This window comes from Rhizophagus irregularis, chromosome 28, assembly GCF_026210795.1.
Source record: "Rhizophagus irregularis chromosome 28, complete sequence".
In the NCBI taxonomy this organism is placed as follows: domain Eukaryota; kingdom Fungi; phylum Glomeromycota; class Glomeromycetes; order Glomerales; family Glomeraceae; genus Rhizophagus; species Rhizophagus irregularis.
This window is the reverse complement of record NC_089456.1, coordinates 1,022,067-1,038,891: the sequence shown is the minus strand read 5'-3', so window position 1 is coordinate 1,038,891 and position 16,825 is coordinate 1,022,067. Positions and strand designations below refer to the sequence as shown.

At 30.0% G+C, this 16,825-nt stretch overlaps 5 protein-coding genes across 5 annotated transcripts; 2 read left to right on the top strand and 3 right to left on the bottom strand.

Annotated features, from left to right (window-relative positions):
* Positions 1-869: 869 nt before the first annotated feature.
* On the bottom strand, positions 870-1,681 carry OCT59_018886 (uncharacterized protein; the record flags this gene model as incomplete). The annotated part of the gene is made up of 3 exons (XM_025311311.1): positions 870-921; positions 992-1,036; positions 1,155-1,681. 3 exons carry the CDS (start codon positions 1,679-1,681, stop codon positions 870-872), a joined length of 624 nt encoding a protein of 207 aa, XP_025173068.1.
* Positions 1,682-2,676: 995 nt separating this feature from the next.
* Positions 2,677-6,796, bottom strand: OCT59_018885 (uncharacterized protein; the record flags this gene model as incomplete). Its single annotated transcript, XM_066135674.1, has 7 exons — positions 2,677-2,947; positions 3,027-3,100; positions 3,170-3,345; positions 3,417-3,437; positions 4,346-5,776; positions 5,854-6,363; positions 6,442-6,796. 7 exons carry the CDS (start codon positions 6,794-6,796, stop codon positions 2,677-2,679), a joined length of 2,838 nt encoding a protein of 945 aa, XP_066004940.1.
* An 889-nt stretch (positions 6,797-7,685) lies between these two features.
* Positions 7,686-8,725, bottom strand: OCT59_018884 (uncharacterized protein; the record flags this gene model as incomplete). The annotated part of the gene is made up of 4 exons (XM_066135673.1): positions 7,686-8,298; positions 8,384-8,418; positions 8,547-8,558; positions 8,644-8,725. The coding sequence occupies 4 exons, from the start codon at positions 8,723-8,725 to the stop codon at positions 8,194-8,196; spliced, it is 234 nt and encodes a 77-aa protein (XP_066004939.1). The 3' UTR covers positions 7,686-8,193.
* A 4,572-nt stretch (positions 8,726-13,297) lies between these two features.
* OCT59_018883 (uncharacterized protein) lies at positions 13,298-15,281 on the top strand (the record flags this gene model as incomplete). Its single annotated transcript, XM_066135672.1, has 5 exons — positions 13,298-13,577; positions 13,645-14,144; positions 14,421-14,485; positions 14,791-15,095; positions 15,223-15,281. The coding sequence occupies 5 exons, from the start codon at positions 13,298-13,300 to the stop codon at positions 15,279-15,281; spliced, it is 1,209 nt and encodes a 402-aa protein (XP_066004938.1).
* A 911-nt stretch (positions 15,282-16,192) lies between these two features.
* Positions 16,193-16,494, top strand: OCT59_018882 (uncharacterized protein; the record flags this gene model as incomplete). Its single annotated transcript, XM_066135671.1, has 2 exons — positions 16,193-16,199; positions 16,268-16,494. The coding sequence occupies 2 exons, from the start codon at positions 16,193-16,195 to the stop codon at positions 16,492-16,494; spliced, it is 234 nt and encodes a 77-aa protein (XP_066004937.1).
* Positions 16,495-16,825: the final 331 nt, after the last annotated feature.

The following is a 16,825-nucleotide window of genomic DNA, read 5'->3' as shown; positions in this document are numbered from 1 at the left end:
ACATGCCCACAAGGCAATGTTGTGAATGCCTCAAAAGTTATGGGAAATGATGTCTCTCTCGCATTGTGAATTCATTAAATTCTTTATCCTTGATATCATCCCCTAGATTTTTTAGGATGCTATATGCGAGGTTCCTAATGTTGAGGGACTATGAATGAGCGAAGCGAAACATGACCGTTTTTATAGCACTTGAATTCTATAGAGTAAAACGATTCCTGGAACTCCAATTAAATTTCACCATTTCGCTAATCACCCCTTGCAAATCACGGACGATTAGCACACACATCCCTGCTTTTTTTCTCATAAATACTCGAACAAAAGAGCGCGAGCCTGAAGGATAAGCAAACCCTTATTTGTGAAATCCAAACAAGAAATGTATTTTCTTATCTGCAGTTTTTTTCTGGGCACGAATGCAATGAGTGGACCAGGCGAAATATTGATTGTCAGAAAATTTTAATATTGTTTTGTTGATATGATAATAGCGTGACTGGATACATGATGCGCAAAAAATAAATACAAATAGTCTTAGAAAAAAATGTGAGATTCGCACGTCGCATAGCCCCTATACATTCGGCAAGATTTTTACTGAATATCTTCTGCGCTTAGAATTATTTTCTTGTAATAACTAAAACAATCACTTTGATAGTTTATAAACATGTAGACATACACATAAAAAAAATTCTGCAAAGACGCAAATAAATTTTTAATCTTATATTAAAAATACATGTTTAATGAATAATACATTAATGATTCTTTTAAAGGATATTTAGTATAATATATATGCAAAAAATAATTAATAAGAGTATCATCTTCTTATTAGATGTTGAAGATATGCTGATAATCCTCTAATTCGGCCGTGCCTTGGTTATTTATAACAGTCCGATATCTGGGACATTTTGGTTAACTCGATCATGGTACGACCTATATTTGAGAAGTTAGAAACATTGCAAATATTTCCAGAAAATAATAATAATAAAAGCTTAACACTAACCAAGCTGGAAAGCCGTTTAAACAGCTAGTGAGTTGACATCCACTTCTAAATGAGAAAATTGTATCTGAATTAAATTCTTAACGTCTCCATGCGTCGTGATATGTTGAATGAGCGCGCACTAAAATAATTTTGAACAATGAATAACAAATAAAATTAAAAATACCTTCGTCTAAGTTCTGCCGTTACGTAAACATTCCTTGCCCGAGATATTTTTCTAAGTACTCCTCTAGAGCTTGCACTTGGAAAGAGAGCTTCGATTTCTCTGTTTAGCGCTACTCTTGCATTATGATCATTACCATTTTCTGATAAAAGTGCCATGTACATATCTTTGATAGCCTCTCCAAAACAAAAAATAGTCGATACAACTAAATGAAAGGCATTATTCGCATTTACTTCAGCACGTTCGGACTCGAAATACAGATCACGAATTCGTTGTAAAATATCGTTATGTCTCACTTCCATCCGGTCTTGCAAACCAATGAAGTTTTCGCCTTGTTCAGTATTCAGGTCTTGGATAAACAGCTGCACAAGTTGGTTTCTACGCTCTGTACGGGTAATTCTTCTAGTGTTGTTCGTCACCCTATCTGTAGATTGTGACCGAGATACCCTCCGGGTACTCCTTCGGGATGTAGATTCATCTGTTAAATTGATAGGCCTTGCTGACCGATTTGGATTCCTGCGCCTGGTCATGCTTGAAATTTGAATTTAAGAGATAGGGTTAACAGAGATATCAAGTGTATCAAGGCTTGGAAATACATATGGAGGGTTCGCAGTAAAATCTACGGTGGAAGAAGTGTTGTCAGAGATCATGGTTGATGCGTTGTTGGGAAGAAGACCTGGCCCTGTGTACTCAATACTCTCCATAGGCTAAGGGCTGGTTCTAGATGCGAAAGGTTCATACAGATAATCAGAACGACATTCTGGACATCGACTAGTGTTATTATGACAGAAGTCTTCTATAAAACAGCTCGCATGAAATATATGATCGCAAGGTCTTATGACGCATCCTTGCATTGGAGTCACTTCATCAAAGCAAAAACAACACACAACCGTTTCAGGGGAATCAATCCCATTTATGATAAACTGTGGAGCATTCAACGACACAATTTTCAGGGCTATGCGGGTGGACTTTTTGAGAGAAGCCATCAAAGGAATAAGGTTCTTTTTTCGTACCTATAAATATCTAATGTCTGCAGGGGATGAAGATCTATGGATGTTCTCTTAGTTAAATGGGTAAAAAAATATGCCCGAATATCGAATGATCTACAGGGACAAGGATGTTCTCTTTGTTAAATAGGTAAAAGATATATCCGAAACTCATACTGCGTATAAAAACAAGAATTTATCCTCTATCAAAGTTTTATTAATAGACTGTGGAACTATAGAAGTTAAAAATAGATGACAGTGACACGAGCGTGAAACTAAGTGTAATTATTCTTATGTCAACTAACATTTTATTTCACGGGTATAAGATTTTTTTCGCTAAATATGAAAGCTTACATAAAATTGTATATGCCTTATGTAACAAAAAAAAAATAATACGTAATCACATTAATGCCTAGTATAGTAATCTCAAAATCTCAGTTGTATCAAAATTTTGATGTCATGTGATAACATTGTTTGAGAAGCTAATCAGTCGGAATCCGTACTGTGTAGTTCTCTACAAACTCTACAAACTGCAAGTTTTATTTTATTTTCGATAATGATTTCATAATACTTTCCATTTTTTGTTCAATTTTATCCATTTTTTCTTCCATTTTTTGTTCAATTTTATTCATTTTTTCTTTAAGTTCTCGTGTGAGCTCTTCTTTTGTTTGCTTTTTATTATCATTAGTAGTAAGTACTACCAACTCTCTCAATCTCTTACTGATAATTGGAGGATAAGTAAACACAGTCTGTTCGTTATCAATTGCATTAATTAATTTACGAATCTCAGTAACAGGTATATCATAATAGCTTAAAATAGTTAAAATATGTTAATAAAATGTACAAAAAACTAAAACATTTTAATATCAACAGATTATATAATACTCACATCCAATCTGGAAACCATTCCTTCTTATTACGTTGCCATGGTAACATATAAAATAATTCAATCTCCATAATAATCTTTAAAAGTAAAGTATTAGTTAGTAAAATAAAATTGATATTATAATCACTAATGTTTAAAAAGTTTACCTGTGCTTTTTGAAGTAAATATTCTTCTTCTTTATTATAATCATCAATTGCTAGGTTGAGTAATCCAATAAATAAATTCATAAGGTAGATTACTGTGAAAAATGTAAAGGTAACCAATAAAATGGTCATAATAGGGTTTTCACGATAAGTAAATGGTGATAAAGATCCGGAGTCACCTATAATTATATTAAAAAGTTATTAAAATATTTGGTTCTTTAAGGTTTATAAATAAAAAGTAAATTATTACCAGTGAGAAGATTATATACTGCTAAAAGTGAAGTGGGGAACCAATTAAACAAATTTGTATTTGAATCAGGATCTTGAATTATTGTTGTAGTATTACTTATGGTTCCATCTGGATTAACAAATTTATATTTAGTTGCAAGATTCCGTGGATCATTATCATCATTAATACTATTTGATCTTAGAACAATGAAAAATGCTTGAGCATATCCAAGTACTATAAAAAATAAGAGTACTACAAATGGAAAAACTTTTTTCGCAACGCCAATTATTATTGCAAAATAAATTCCAAACGATTTAAATACTCTAAAAAATAATAAAAATTTAAAACTCAATAATATAATAGAAATTGCTGTAAGCCAAGGTGGTTGGCTCTTATTAATAAGCCAAAAAATGGACGCTATAATGGGTAAAAGATATGCCCCTGTATCTATTGATGATTAAATTAAATTAATTTTGTTTAAATATATATAAAGAAAGCAATTATAAAAAAAATATTACTTACCAAAAAAATTCCATATATCATTTAAATAAATTTTATAATTCCATAGAAAATGTCGAATTTCCAAAATTAAAAATATTGAACCAAATATAATAGAATTATATAAAGTAATTTAAAATAAGAATCAGAGAAAAAATTTTGTTCTAATGTAGAAGCTAATGAATAACAAACATAAAAAATTGTATAGAATAACCACATGGAAAAATAGTAAACTCTTCCAAAAGTTTTCCATTTAAAATCTATAATTGCAGCAAAATTCCACAAATTATAAAAATTATTACTATCTATATTACAAAAAAGAATAGATTTTGATTTATATAAAAATTCATTCCAAGTACTATTACTTTTTGGTATCATCATAATTATTTTTAGTCCTGTGATCATTTTTTTTAGTATTGTGATTATGATATCATGATTATTTTCAGTCTTACGGTTATCATGATCATTATCATCTCGGTATACACAAATTTGAGGAAAAGGAACAATGAAACTGACTGTTTGTATTTCTTCCTTTACCCTTAAATTCTGGATTAACTTATTAATATATGATTCTTTAGCGTATAAAGTATCTTTTGTGTATGAATGAAGTGAAGTATTTTTTGAATTTCCAATGCGACCAGAATATGGAGATAATATAAAAGAAGTACATGAAATATATTTGATTATGAAATCGGGATAATAATCACACAATTCTAGTAAATTTAAACTAATAGAAGTCATGTAATTTTCAGAATAATCTTGAATTAATTCGATAGAAGTATTATCAATAAATTGTTTAACAATAAGATCGTATTTTTCTTCAATTGCTATTTTTAATAATTCAATTCCAATTTTTGATACTAAATTATCATTTATTTTAATACGTTTAACAAGATTTTTAATAAAAATATATTTTTTTTCAATTGCCATTTTAAACATTTCAATTCCAATTTTTGATAATAAATTATCATTTTTCACAATATGTTCCAAAACATAGTCGTAATTATTTTCAATTGCTATTTTTAACATTTCGATTGACGATACTAAATTATCATCATTTATAACATCTTCAACCCTTTCTATCACCTCCATTAAATTATTATTCAATATCTCTATAATTTCTGGTAATATTGAATGTTTTGAATCATCAAAATCATTTTTTAAAATGCTTCTAATAAGTGGTTTATAGTGTTCATTAGTAAAATTAATATCATAAATTTCATCACTCTCTTTTTTGAATTTTTCATAAATATTATTCCATTCATTATTACACCAAAAGTATCGATTTTTAAACCCATCTTCATTTATTGTATAAATAGCAATTCCTCTCATATGAATTAGTACCACATCTTGATTATTATTTAATAATTTAAATGAGAGTATATTAGGAATATTATACTCTATTCGAATTTTGTCATTTTCTTCAATTCCCATATAATCAACATTGTTTTTATTATAAAAAACAATTTTACGAAGACCAAGATTTTTAGTTTCAACCTTATCTTTTACCACAATCTTTTCATCAAATGGTACAACCTTTTTAATGTCCTCTTGGGCAATGATTTCATTAAGCATACTTTGTATAATTTTAAAAGTAGGTAGAGTATAATTACTATTACTATTCATGATCTTATTTGATAATTTATTTTCATCTAATCCATTTGTGACACAAACATTATTATCATCATCAATGTAAATTTTTTTGTTTGATTTAGTTATCACACTTGTATCATTAAAATCATCATCGGAAATATCAATTGTATCATAAACTTGATAAGGATCTACAAGTGCACAACTACCTTTTTCCCGATTATAAATGATCAATCTTTCAGAATTATTTTTCAAAGTTATGAATTCGACTGGCTCACGTTCATAGTACTCCTCTACGAATAAATTATAATCAGAAAAATCTACCATATCAAAAATATACTATATGTATTATAAAAGTAATAATACTCACCATGATATTTTAAAATCAACTTTCCACTTTCCATTGAAAATATGTAAACATAATCATTATCATTTCCTGCTAATAACGCTAATAACGTTTGATTTTTATTCACTGATATTTCTGGTGAAAGTTCAGGCATATCAAAAGTGTATTGACTTTCAAAATTCATTGTCAATAAATCATATTGAATTAATAATGATTTATAATAACCTTCAACTAATATAAATAATTTTGTTCGACATAGAGAACGAGCCAACTGTAAAGCTTGACTATATAAACTTTCAGGAATTTCTATATCATTAATTTGAGAATATTCCCAAAGATCTGTATTTTTTGGTTTATCTGTTAAACAGTACTTGTAAATTTTGCGATTTCTTAATGATACTTGAATTAAATCACCATTAGGAAGGAATCCAATACCATCAGGTCCTATACGGTCAAGATCGTAATAAGAAACGCGATGCTTTAGTTCAAGAAATCGATTACTACTAGTACGATCACTATTAAAATCAATCAACCCTATAATTACAATATAAATATTATTGATTAAAACATAAAATTAAATTGGTATTATTTTGAGTCAAAATAAATACTTACAATGTTCACCATGTATCCGATTATATAAGAACAAGATTTTTCTACTTAGTACATAATTGGCAAAGTTTAAGAAATCATCGTCGATTTGATCAATCTTAAAATAATCACCGGGTTGGGGTTGGTACTCATTCTTTTCAATGTTAATTGACCAACCAAGAACTGATTTATCTTCATAACTACAAGTAACAACATAATCATCTGAACCATATCCATCATTATCATCTATGTATTGAGAAACAAAAATTCGATCAATTGATTTCCTATGGTTTTCAATTTCTTCTTTTATATTATAATCATCCTTCTTTTCTAATGGAATTTCATTTGAAATTTCTATTTTAAAATCTTTTTCAACCATATTACGAGAAATGAATTTTTTACTTATAAAAATTCACAAAATTTTCTTTTTTTTTTTTCGCGCCTTTTATAAAAACTGAAATTTATTTATTTTATTAAAATTACCATTTATATTAAGCATAATAAATATGCATGACAATCAAATTACCATTTATATTAAGCATAATAAATATGCACGACAATCAAATTACCATTTATATTAAGCATAATAAATATGCACGCCAAGCAAATTGATTTTTTTTTAACGATAAAGTTAACTTCATTTAATTGGACAAAAAAAGTAAAAATTAATATCAGTTTCATTATGCATAATGTTTGGTACAAAATGTTGCGCCAGAGAGAACAATAAAGAAAAATAATTTTATTTTAGCTTGTCTTTATTTTTGATTGTGCAGGATAAAATAGGTTAACGTGATGCCTTAAGAGATTTAATATTTCATCACGTAATGTTTGGTACAAAATATTGTGCCAGAGGGAACGATAAAAAAAAATATTTATATTGTAACTTGTCTTTGTTTTTTATTGTGCAGAATAAAATAGGTTAAAATCAAACAATTTAACATTATTAATCTATGCCAATTTTGCAACAATTTATGAGTTCTCTTCTATTATTACATGTGAAATTTTATTTATTTATGTTCTAATACATGTATAAGTTAAAAAAAAAAGATTTTAAGATTATCATCAAACTATCTAATCTTTTTTATGTTTATAAAATGAGTTTCGAATAATAAATAATTTCGTGATACCGATTTTAGTGCGACAGAAGTTGGGAATTTTACAACAATCCATTCAATCTGCCCATCAATTACAATACGGAAAAAAATTATCCGCTACGCCGAAAAGCAATAAAATTTTTCATTATAACTGTTGTGCTACTACAATCTCATACAAATTATTTTTGAAAGAGAGGAGGGTTTTATGGATAACGAATTTTGGTATACATGAACGGGTTTGACCGTTGGGATCTACATATTGTAAAGAACTCACTTGCTCTGTGGAACAAACTTTGCAGAAACCTTTGGTTTTTACAAAATATGTTGGCGATATTTTTAAAATATACCAGACATATGATATTCCTATTTATGTTATCTCTGTTTTAACTATATGCTGACAATATGTTGAACATATAATATAAAAATCTTATTTTTATATAGTAACTATATGTTAGAGACATGGTAAAATATTATTTTGAATGTTAAATTTATATGGTTATTATATGCCAAATATGTGTCAGAGATATGATAAAAATATTATTTGAAATATTAATTTTATATAGCCATCATATGGTAAATATGTATCAATAATATAATAGAAATTCAATTTTATATAACAATCATATATTGAAAATATATCGAAGACAGAGTAATAATAATAAAATAATATAATAGCCATGTTTCAAAAATAATAAAATAATATAATGATTGTATGATAAAAATTTCGATTTAAATTAAAATTTCCTCCAATAAATTCATCTACGACTTGATTTTTGAAAGAATTTCTCTAGTGTAATATAATAACATAATGTTAGCAATATAGTTGTCTAGCTGATTAAACTGCAGTATAATAAAACTATTTAAAACATAACTTCAATTAGCCTCATCATGCTTGGTGCTACATGTACTTTTATATTCGTGAATAAAGTGAATTTGAGACATGTGATCAATAAAATTGATTGGAAAGATTCAAAACTAATGTGATTCTTCCAGCTTCTGAATATTATAAAGTGGACATCTTGATATAAAATCAACATAGTTCGTCACCTGAAATTAAATAAAAAATAGTGTAAAATTTGACCATTGTTTGCTTTATGTTAAATAATAAATTCAATTTTAGCATATGCGACACCTTTAGATTTTTCATTTAGATCTACAATATCGCCAATATGAAATTTCAATCGTACAGGTTCTTGATTGTCTTTAATAACCATGTATGAAATTGAACTATAAAATTCTCTGTTTTTGTTCAATATTGCTGCACTTTAATTTAAATAATCTGCATAAGCTCTATAGAGATTTTGATAAAATGGATGATTATCAGCCAACTTTTTTGATACGTCTTTACACTTAACTTTTTTGGCACTTCATTGATCTTTAATAGCCACCTCTATTTCCAGAAAGAATCGGCAAAACCTAAAAGAGAAAAACCAAAGAATAAACTGTTAATAAGTTGTTAAAATAAAATTATTAAGAAAAAAAATTAAAATTACTTATCAAAATTTCATATCCAAAGATTTGAGAGAACGCCTTAAAAAACATAAAATGAACTGTTAGAAACCATTTGTTAAAAGGCGAAAAAAATTTTGAAAAGTGAAAACATATATTTACCAAAATCCAATATCTTAAGAAATCCGAAAAACTGTCTAAAAAAAAAAAAGAAATGTATTAGAAACTGTTCGTTGAAAGATGGAAGAGTTAAATAAAAAAATAGTCAAAAACTTACCAGAATGTAACCTCTAAAAAAACCTGATAGAACCATCTAAAAAAAGAGAAAAAATGAACAGTTAGTAACTATTTATTATTAAACTAAAAAAGAAAAAAATAAAAATTTTACTTGCCGAATTTTCACATCCAAAGAGACTCAAAGAATTACCTAAAAAAAAGAACTAAACTGTTAATAATAGTTCGTTAAAATATTAAAAAAAAGAATGAAAAATATATTTACCGAAATCTGGTTTCTTAAAAAATAAGTTTTGCAAAAATTGCGAAACTTTCTATATTCAGAAAAAAAATGGAACCTACAAAGAAATGAGAAAAGTTAGTAACTTTTCTCAAAAAAAAAGTAAAAATTTGTTCGTAAAACTTACTACAGATGGTGATCAAAAGTATGCGGACATTTTTTAAAATAAAAATTTCATATAAAATAATATAATAAAAATAAAATTTATTAAGTAAATATATTAATCTGATTGTCCTTTATTAATTTTATGTAAAAAAAAATTATATATTAATAATTAATACTATATCCATTTGCAGCAATAACTGCCTCAATTCTCTGTGGCATGCTATCAATTAATTTTTTATAATATTCTGGAGGAATATCATCCCACGCATCTTTAACATATTTCTCAAGTACTTTGATATTAGATGGTGGTGGGTCACGTCGATGCACCATTGCTTTCATTTCTGCCCACATGTTCTCTATGGGGTTCAAATCGGGGCTTTGTGCTGGCCATTGAAGCACCACAATTTTGGCATCTTCACGGGTGGCCATAGCGACTTTTGAACGATGTGGTGGAGCATTGTCTTCTTGAAAAATTCCATTACCCTGTGGAAAATGCTCATCCAAAGTAGGTACAACATAGTTTTGAATAATTTTAGCATGAGTTTGACCTGTAACTGAGCCTTTTAACGGAACAATTGGTCCAAGCCCACGCCAGGAGAAACAACCCCAAAACATTCTGCTAGGACTGTGTTTAACGGTAACTGCAATACAATCAGGATTCAATTCTTCTCCTGGTTCACGCCAAACCCTTCCCTGACGACCTTTCTGAAATTGTGTAAAAGTGCTTTCATCTGAAAAAAGCACTCTTCTCCATTTTCTTGTTGTCCAATCTCTGTGCGCAAGAGCCCATTCAAGACGAGCCTGACGATGTGCTTCTGTCATTGCAGGTTTATGACGGGGAATACAGGCACTAAGTCCAACCTTTTTGAGGTTTCGGCGTATGGTACACACAGAAATAGGTTGCTTTTTACGAGCTGTCCAAACAGTTGCAAGCTTTTTTGAACAAAGTCGACGATTTTCACCATTTTCTTTAACAAAAGCTTTGAGTTCTTGTCGTGCTGGTGAGTCAAAGAGTGGAGGGCGACCTGATTTTTTTTTTGGTGTGAAAGAGCCAGTTTCACGAAAATGTTTAAGTACATCATAAACAGCAGTTTTACTACACCCCAAGTGTTCTGCAATTAAACGGCCCGATTGTCCACAATTATAACCATAAATAATCGCATATCGGGTTTTTGGGGTGAGTGGCTTCATATTTGGTGAATGTTTACTAAAAAAAAAACATTGGGGAGGTTTTTATTATGATATAAGGCGTTAAATGACGTATTGTTTATATTACGTCATCACGTGATGATCGGCATAATTTTGGCAAATTAAAATGTCCGTATACTTTTGATCACCATCTGTATATCAAAATCGAACCCAAAAAGGAAAAAGCTTATTTTTAGTTTAAATAAATAACTGCGGCTGTGGCTGCGGTTATATTAATATTGTATCACATGATTCATGTGATATATAATTTTATATAAAATAGTATAAATAGGAGGCTTCCCCGAAATAAATTTTTTTTTTTTTATATTTTTAATGATATTTATATATGTGCTCATATATATACACACATATATATATCTAATACAAATAATATAAATAATGATATGTATTCGTCAGAGAATACATTATCAGTTATACTAAATATAATATCAAGTCTATTAAGAAGCTTAATAACGTTGCCTTGAGACTTTCATTAGATTAGAATGAATAAACCATATACTTTAATTAATTAACTCATTTTATTCTTTATGAACTCTGTATAATATTATATATTTAATGCATTTTAAATGTTTATTTTACATATTCTTTACAATTATATCTTATACACTTTTAGATTGAAACAATTATATTTTATTATTCTTTAAATCATTTCATCTCTTTTTTAAAAAAAGTATTTAAAGCTAATCTTTGACGAGATTAGACAGGAACCACTAGAGTAAGAAGCTTAAAATTTTTGGATTTCCGATGAATATTTGCTCTTTAGATGGATCTAGATGCGTAAAATTTGGTTGATAATTGATATATTGATGATCGTATGGCTGTAATTTTTCCGGGATTGTCTGTACAAGTCTGAAGTGTGAACTGTTATCTCAATTGATACCATGTGATTATAAACAAAATGAAAGTATTTTATTTTTTTTTTTATTTTAATTTGATGAATGTTTACTAATTGCTCATTTAATTTTTTTCTTTTTAGGGATTCTTTGAATTACCTTAACTATACTTATACTTTTTATTAGTGGTGCAAACAGTCTGGGTTTATTAGTATAACAGATTTGAGGTTAAAGGTCATAAGCTATCCCACCAGCTGGCAAAGTGTATGAAATTTCTTTAATTCACAAAGAAAGCCTTGCTAAAGTCATCTTTAGTGTAGGTCTAGTAATACATTGCCTTAATTGAGCGTGGCTACGAAGTTTATGATTCTTAAGTAAGCTCCAACTATATATATCAGATATATATCAAAATATCTTATGTTTAATTACACAATTTATTGACTACCATTTAAATTTAACATGTGTATAAAAGTCACAATTTGTTATTATACATTTTTGCTATATATAAATAAATTAACAACTATTACTTTTTAACATTAGGTAAATTTGAACACAATTTTATTTCAGATAATATTTTCGTTAATGGATTAATAAAAAAAATTGTTATATTTACATTCTTATTGCCGAGTTGAAGTGAAAGGACAAAAAGGATAAAATCTATAATTTAAATTTTTTTTTTAAAAAAAAAATAATTGTATTATTTAAAATTAAAAAAAATTAAGGTTTCATACTATCTTCATATAGCCAATATAGGACAGCCGAGACGAAAAAAAATGCCACTAGCGATCGACCTTATAGTCATATGATAGTCACATGCTAGAAGCGTTGTTATTCATATATCAACAACATATCTGATATTCAAAATATATTATTCGTATTTTTACTTCAAATTGGTTTTTCTATTCAAAATATGTTATTCATATAACAACAGCATATTTGAAATATATTAACAATGTATTCAAAATATTCACTATATCATTAGTTTGAGTACATATTTTAACATACTTTGAAAATATTGTAAAATTATTTTATTCATATTACAAAATTATTTACTACATTAGTTTAAATTTCAACATATATTAAAAATATTATAACATTATTTTATTAATATTACAAACATATTACGTATATTAAAATATGTAGAACATATATATACCATCTGTTAGTAACATGTAGTGATTATGTCTAACATATTTTGTGAAAATCAGAGGTTTCTGCAAAGAATGTTATTTGTAGGATCATGAGAAGAATACCATTTCATCATTTTCCTAGGTTCCTTATCCTTACATAGAAATTACTTGTCAGACATCCCGCTACTTTGCGAACTAACGGCTATTGGTTATGAAATGATACGTAGCTTAACAATTTTATATTTGTGGACGTTTCAATGGAATAGATAGCGGAAGGATGAAACTAAAAATGGTAATATATGACAGTGTCCACATGAACGCAACCTGGCCAGCAAACTTGGTCGCATAGGAAAAATGTATACGCCAACGCCTAATGAAATGTCGATAATATTTCTCACGCCCGTGCCTACAAATATTTCATGAACGCAACTTTTGTTTTCCTACAACTAATAGAAATTTGCCATCATAGAAATGGCCACTATTGAGCTTATTTGTATGGTTTAGCACGATAAGGGTCTTTGTAACCCACCATATACTGTTCCTACGATGTGGAAAGTCGCCATAGAAAATGAACACCTCCGATATGTCAAAATCCAAGATATTGATATCCGGGCCATCGACGAGAAAGAAAAAGTAGTCCTTTCTATGACACGAAGTATTCAAGAATATTGGCCGGACGAAGAACCCATTTCCGGCTATATTCACGTTATGGTTGCTAATCTTCCAAAGGAAACCTTCGTAAGCCAAACAAATATTCGGATACCAAATTTCGAAACAAGTGTGAATATCGCCATACCAGGACAGCGTGTTTATGTGCCAGAAGGAGGTTGGAGCTTCTTACGAAATATGTTTTTAAGCGCACCGAGGCATTAACTATTATCTATTGTTCGCAGCTTTTTTTGTGTTACCATCATGGGACGAGTCTAGTCCATCGGGACCAACACTGCTAGCTCGAGCTAAGGAATGCAAATACTGCGAAAAAATGCATACTGGTCCCTGTGTGTGCGTCACTTGTAAACACTTCCACTATACCGATAGACATGATTATCCGCATATGTGGGGATGTATTTGCGCTATCTGTAACAAGGATAACCTACACAATGGTTGGCATTATTGTACACCAATTAACAAAGAACTATGGCGAGACAATTTCGAAAACTGGAATAGTGGCGACCCTGAAGTCGACAAGCTTATCCAAGACTCGCAGTTAAATGCAAATGAAATTGGGGAGTTGATGGAATGGATCGAGTATTCCAACTTTGTTGACATAGAGAAGATTGGAGAAGGAGCGTATGGGGTTGTTTATGTCGCTACTTGGCAAGATGGTCCGCTCAAGACTCCAGGGTGGGACCACATCAACAAATGTCCGGATAGGTGGGGCCCTACTACTAAGGTAGTTATCAAAAAGCTAAAAGGCGGGTCTAGTCTAAGTACGGAATTTTTAACCGAAGTGAGCAATTGCAGGTCTCGTATAATTTGCGCTTGGCCTCAAAAGCCGATGTGAGTCGCATTTACGGACTAACATTTGACAGCGCAACACAAGGTTATGGGATAGTAATCGAGTACAACAAGTATGGCGATATGAGACGAGCCATGCGAGAAATTGCCGACAATGAATTGTACAAAAAAAAGGGATTGTCGTTGGACTGTATGTGTTTGAATTCATTAGGAACCTGAATTACAGCCTAAGAAATATCCACCGAAACGGTTATTGTCATCGGGACCTACACTCTGGTAATGTTCTAGTCGGGGGAGATACACCTACTATAATGCAAAAAATTTCTCTAGCACTGCTAGGTGGGAGTTACACGGCGTTATTTCGGACTTCGGTTTGTGCATCCCTGCAGACAAGAGTTCTTCAGATAACGGAATATATGGAGTTTTGCCATTTATGGCCCCTGAAGTGCTAAGGGGACGTAAACATACCAAGGCATCTGATATATATGGCTTTGGGATGGTAATGTATGAACTACTAACTGGCAAGCCGCCTTTCTTTGGCGAAAGGCAGGATTTGGGTCTGATAACAGCAATAATTGAAGGGAGCCGACCGCACGTTCCACGATATACGCCACAGTTCTACAAAGAATTAATGGAGCAGTGTTAGGACTCTCCGATGAAATTTTCGATAAAATAGAAGATTTGCACCCCAATGTGGTGTACAATGAAGACGATTATAGGATTATGCCACTTATAAGCGAGGAACAAGAAAAACAATGGAGGGAACAACTGCTGGATAGGGATACCACAGCAAGTCTTCAGCAAATGTCGCTTTGTAGCACCCTCATTTCCATTGACTCCTCTAGTTTAGAACAACATGAATATCCTAGTAATAAATTTGATATAAGTATGTTAGCGAATTTTTGTTCCTTTCTAAATTCCTTTGGTGGTTACGAAGTGCGAATGCTTCAGTTATCGTACTCTTTCCAGCGATCATGTTCTTACACTTCTTGTTCATACTTTTTAATCATTAGACGACAGTACCGAATTTGCCTTGAACACTGAATTTATCAATCTTATTCCCTTATATTAATAAAAGGCCTGATTTTTTTTGCAAATATAGTCATCGATCATCTTGCCGCAGCAGTTAGCAATTTCAACTCCCCAAATTTGTAGATCACGTGATTTTGTTCGGTTAACTGTCACCGATTACGTGATTGTGGAGAACGCAGTGTCTAAATCATATTCTTCACGCCTATTATTTGTCATAACCCATATGAGTTCGGCTATTAGTTTTTCCCCTTTATTAAACAAGTTTGGTATATTATGATTCATTTAGGTAATCCCAATTTTACCCTTTTTTGATTGGCGTATGTTGATTGTTAAAAACGAAAAAAATGTTTTAATCATATGTAAGGGACCTCGCAAACAAAAGCGATAAAACTTTGTTAGAACAAAAGGGAACAAGGAGTTTTTTGCAAACTACAAGATTTTTAAGTGGTAAATTTTTTTTATTTAAATAAATGATTTTTTGTTTTCGCACTCTTTATTCCTTACGCAAAAAAAAAAAAATGTTGAATTTTGCAAGGACTTTAAATCTGAAAATCTTTTTACTTGTTCACATTCCCATTCTACTTATTTTACCCCGAAGTTTAGTAATTTTCGTATATAATTGGTACTATATATACCGATGTACTACAAGTATTTAATAAATTTTAACAAAAAGTTTGTCTCATGTTTAATTTCTGTTTCTTTATTTTATGTAGGATACCAAAAGAGCCAGTTCTATATATATATATATATATACCCTCTTCGTTGCTTGTCTTTACAAAATATTATTCAATGAAATAAATATGGAAAATCTTAAAGTTTCTTGGTGTCGAAGCCCAACAAGAGGTTGTTAATTGGTTCAACGCAAACTACAATAATAACAACGACACTGATCCAGTTTTAATTGTGATCGAGTGGGATGTAAATACAAATCTAGTTCAAAGAACCCAAATAATGAACCGTATGTTTAAAAATATTGTACTGCACTTTCTTCTATATTGTCAAACCTTATTCTTTTTTTTGAATCAGATATTCAAGTGAACACCACAGTCGCTCCTCAATTGAATAATAATCCATCGAGCACTCTTTTTTGCGTTACCGGTCGTGACGCTGGCCAAACAGTTGAAGACGCCATTTCTGCGGTCCGCCGGAATATGTTCCAAAGAAACGGTGTTGTACTTGCAAGAATTTTTAGCATCAAAGCAGAGAGAAAAGATCTTTTCGAAATTATCGAACACTGGGACGTTTTCGCCTAAGATTATTAATGTTTTTTTACAATAAAGAAATTAAAATTCCCTAAGTATTTTATATTTCCTATTTGTTATACCGTACCTTCAAATTAATCCATCAAAATCCTTTATATCAGAACCATATTACCATTGAATGGTGAATTAATGCAACTTAGATCATGTCAATTATTTTTTTTTCCATTGATTTTTGTCAGGGGAGGGTACATGTTTAAATAAATTTTTCAGATATGATTAAAGTGTAACATGTTAGCCTTAATTATTTTTAAAAAAATTTTTGAATTGCGGCTATAAGATTTTTATAGCGTTTTAAAAAATAATAAATATTTGGTACGTGAAT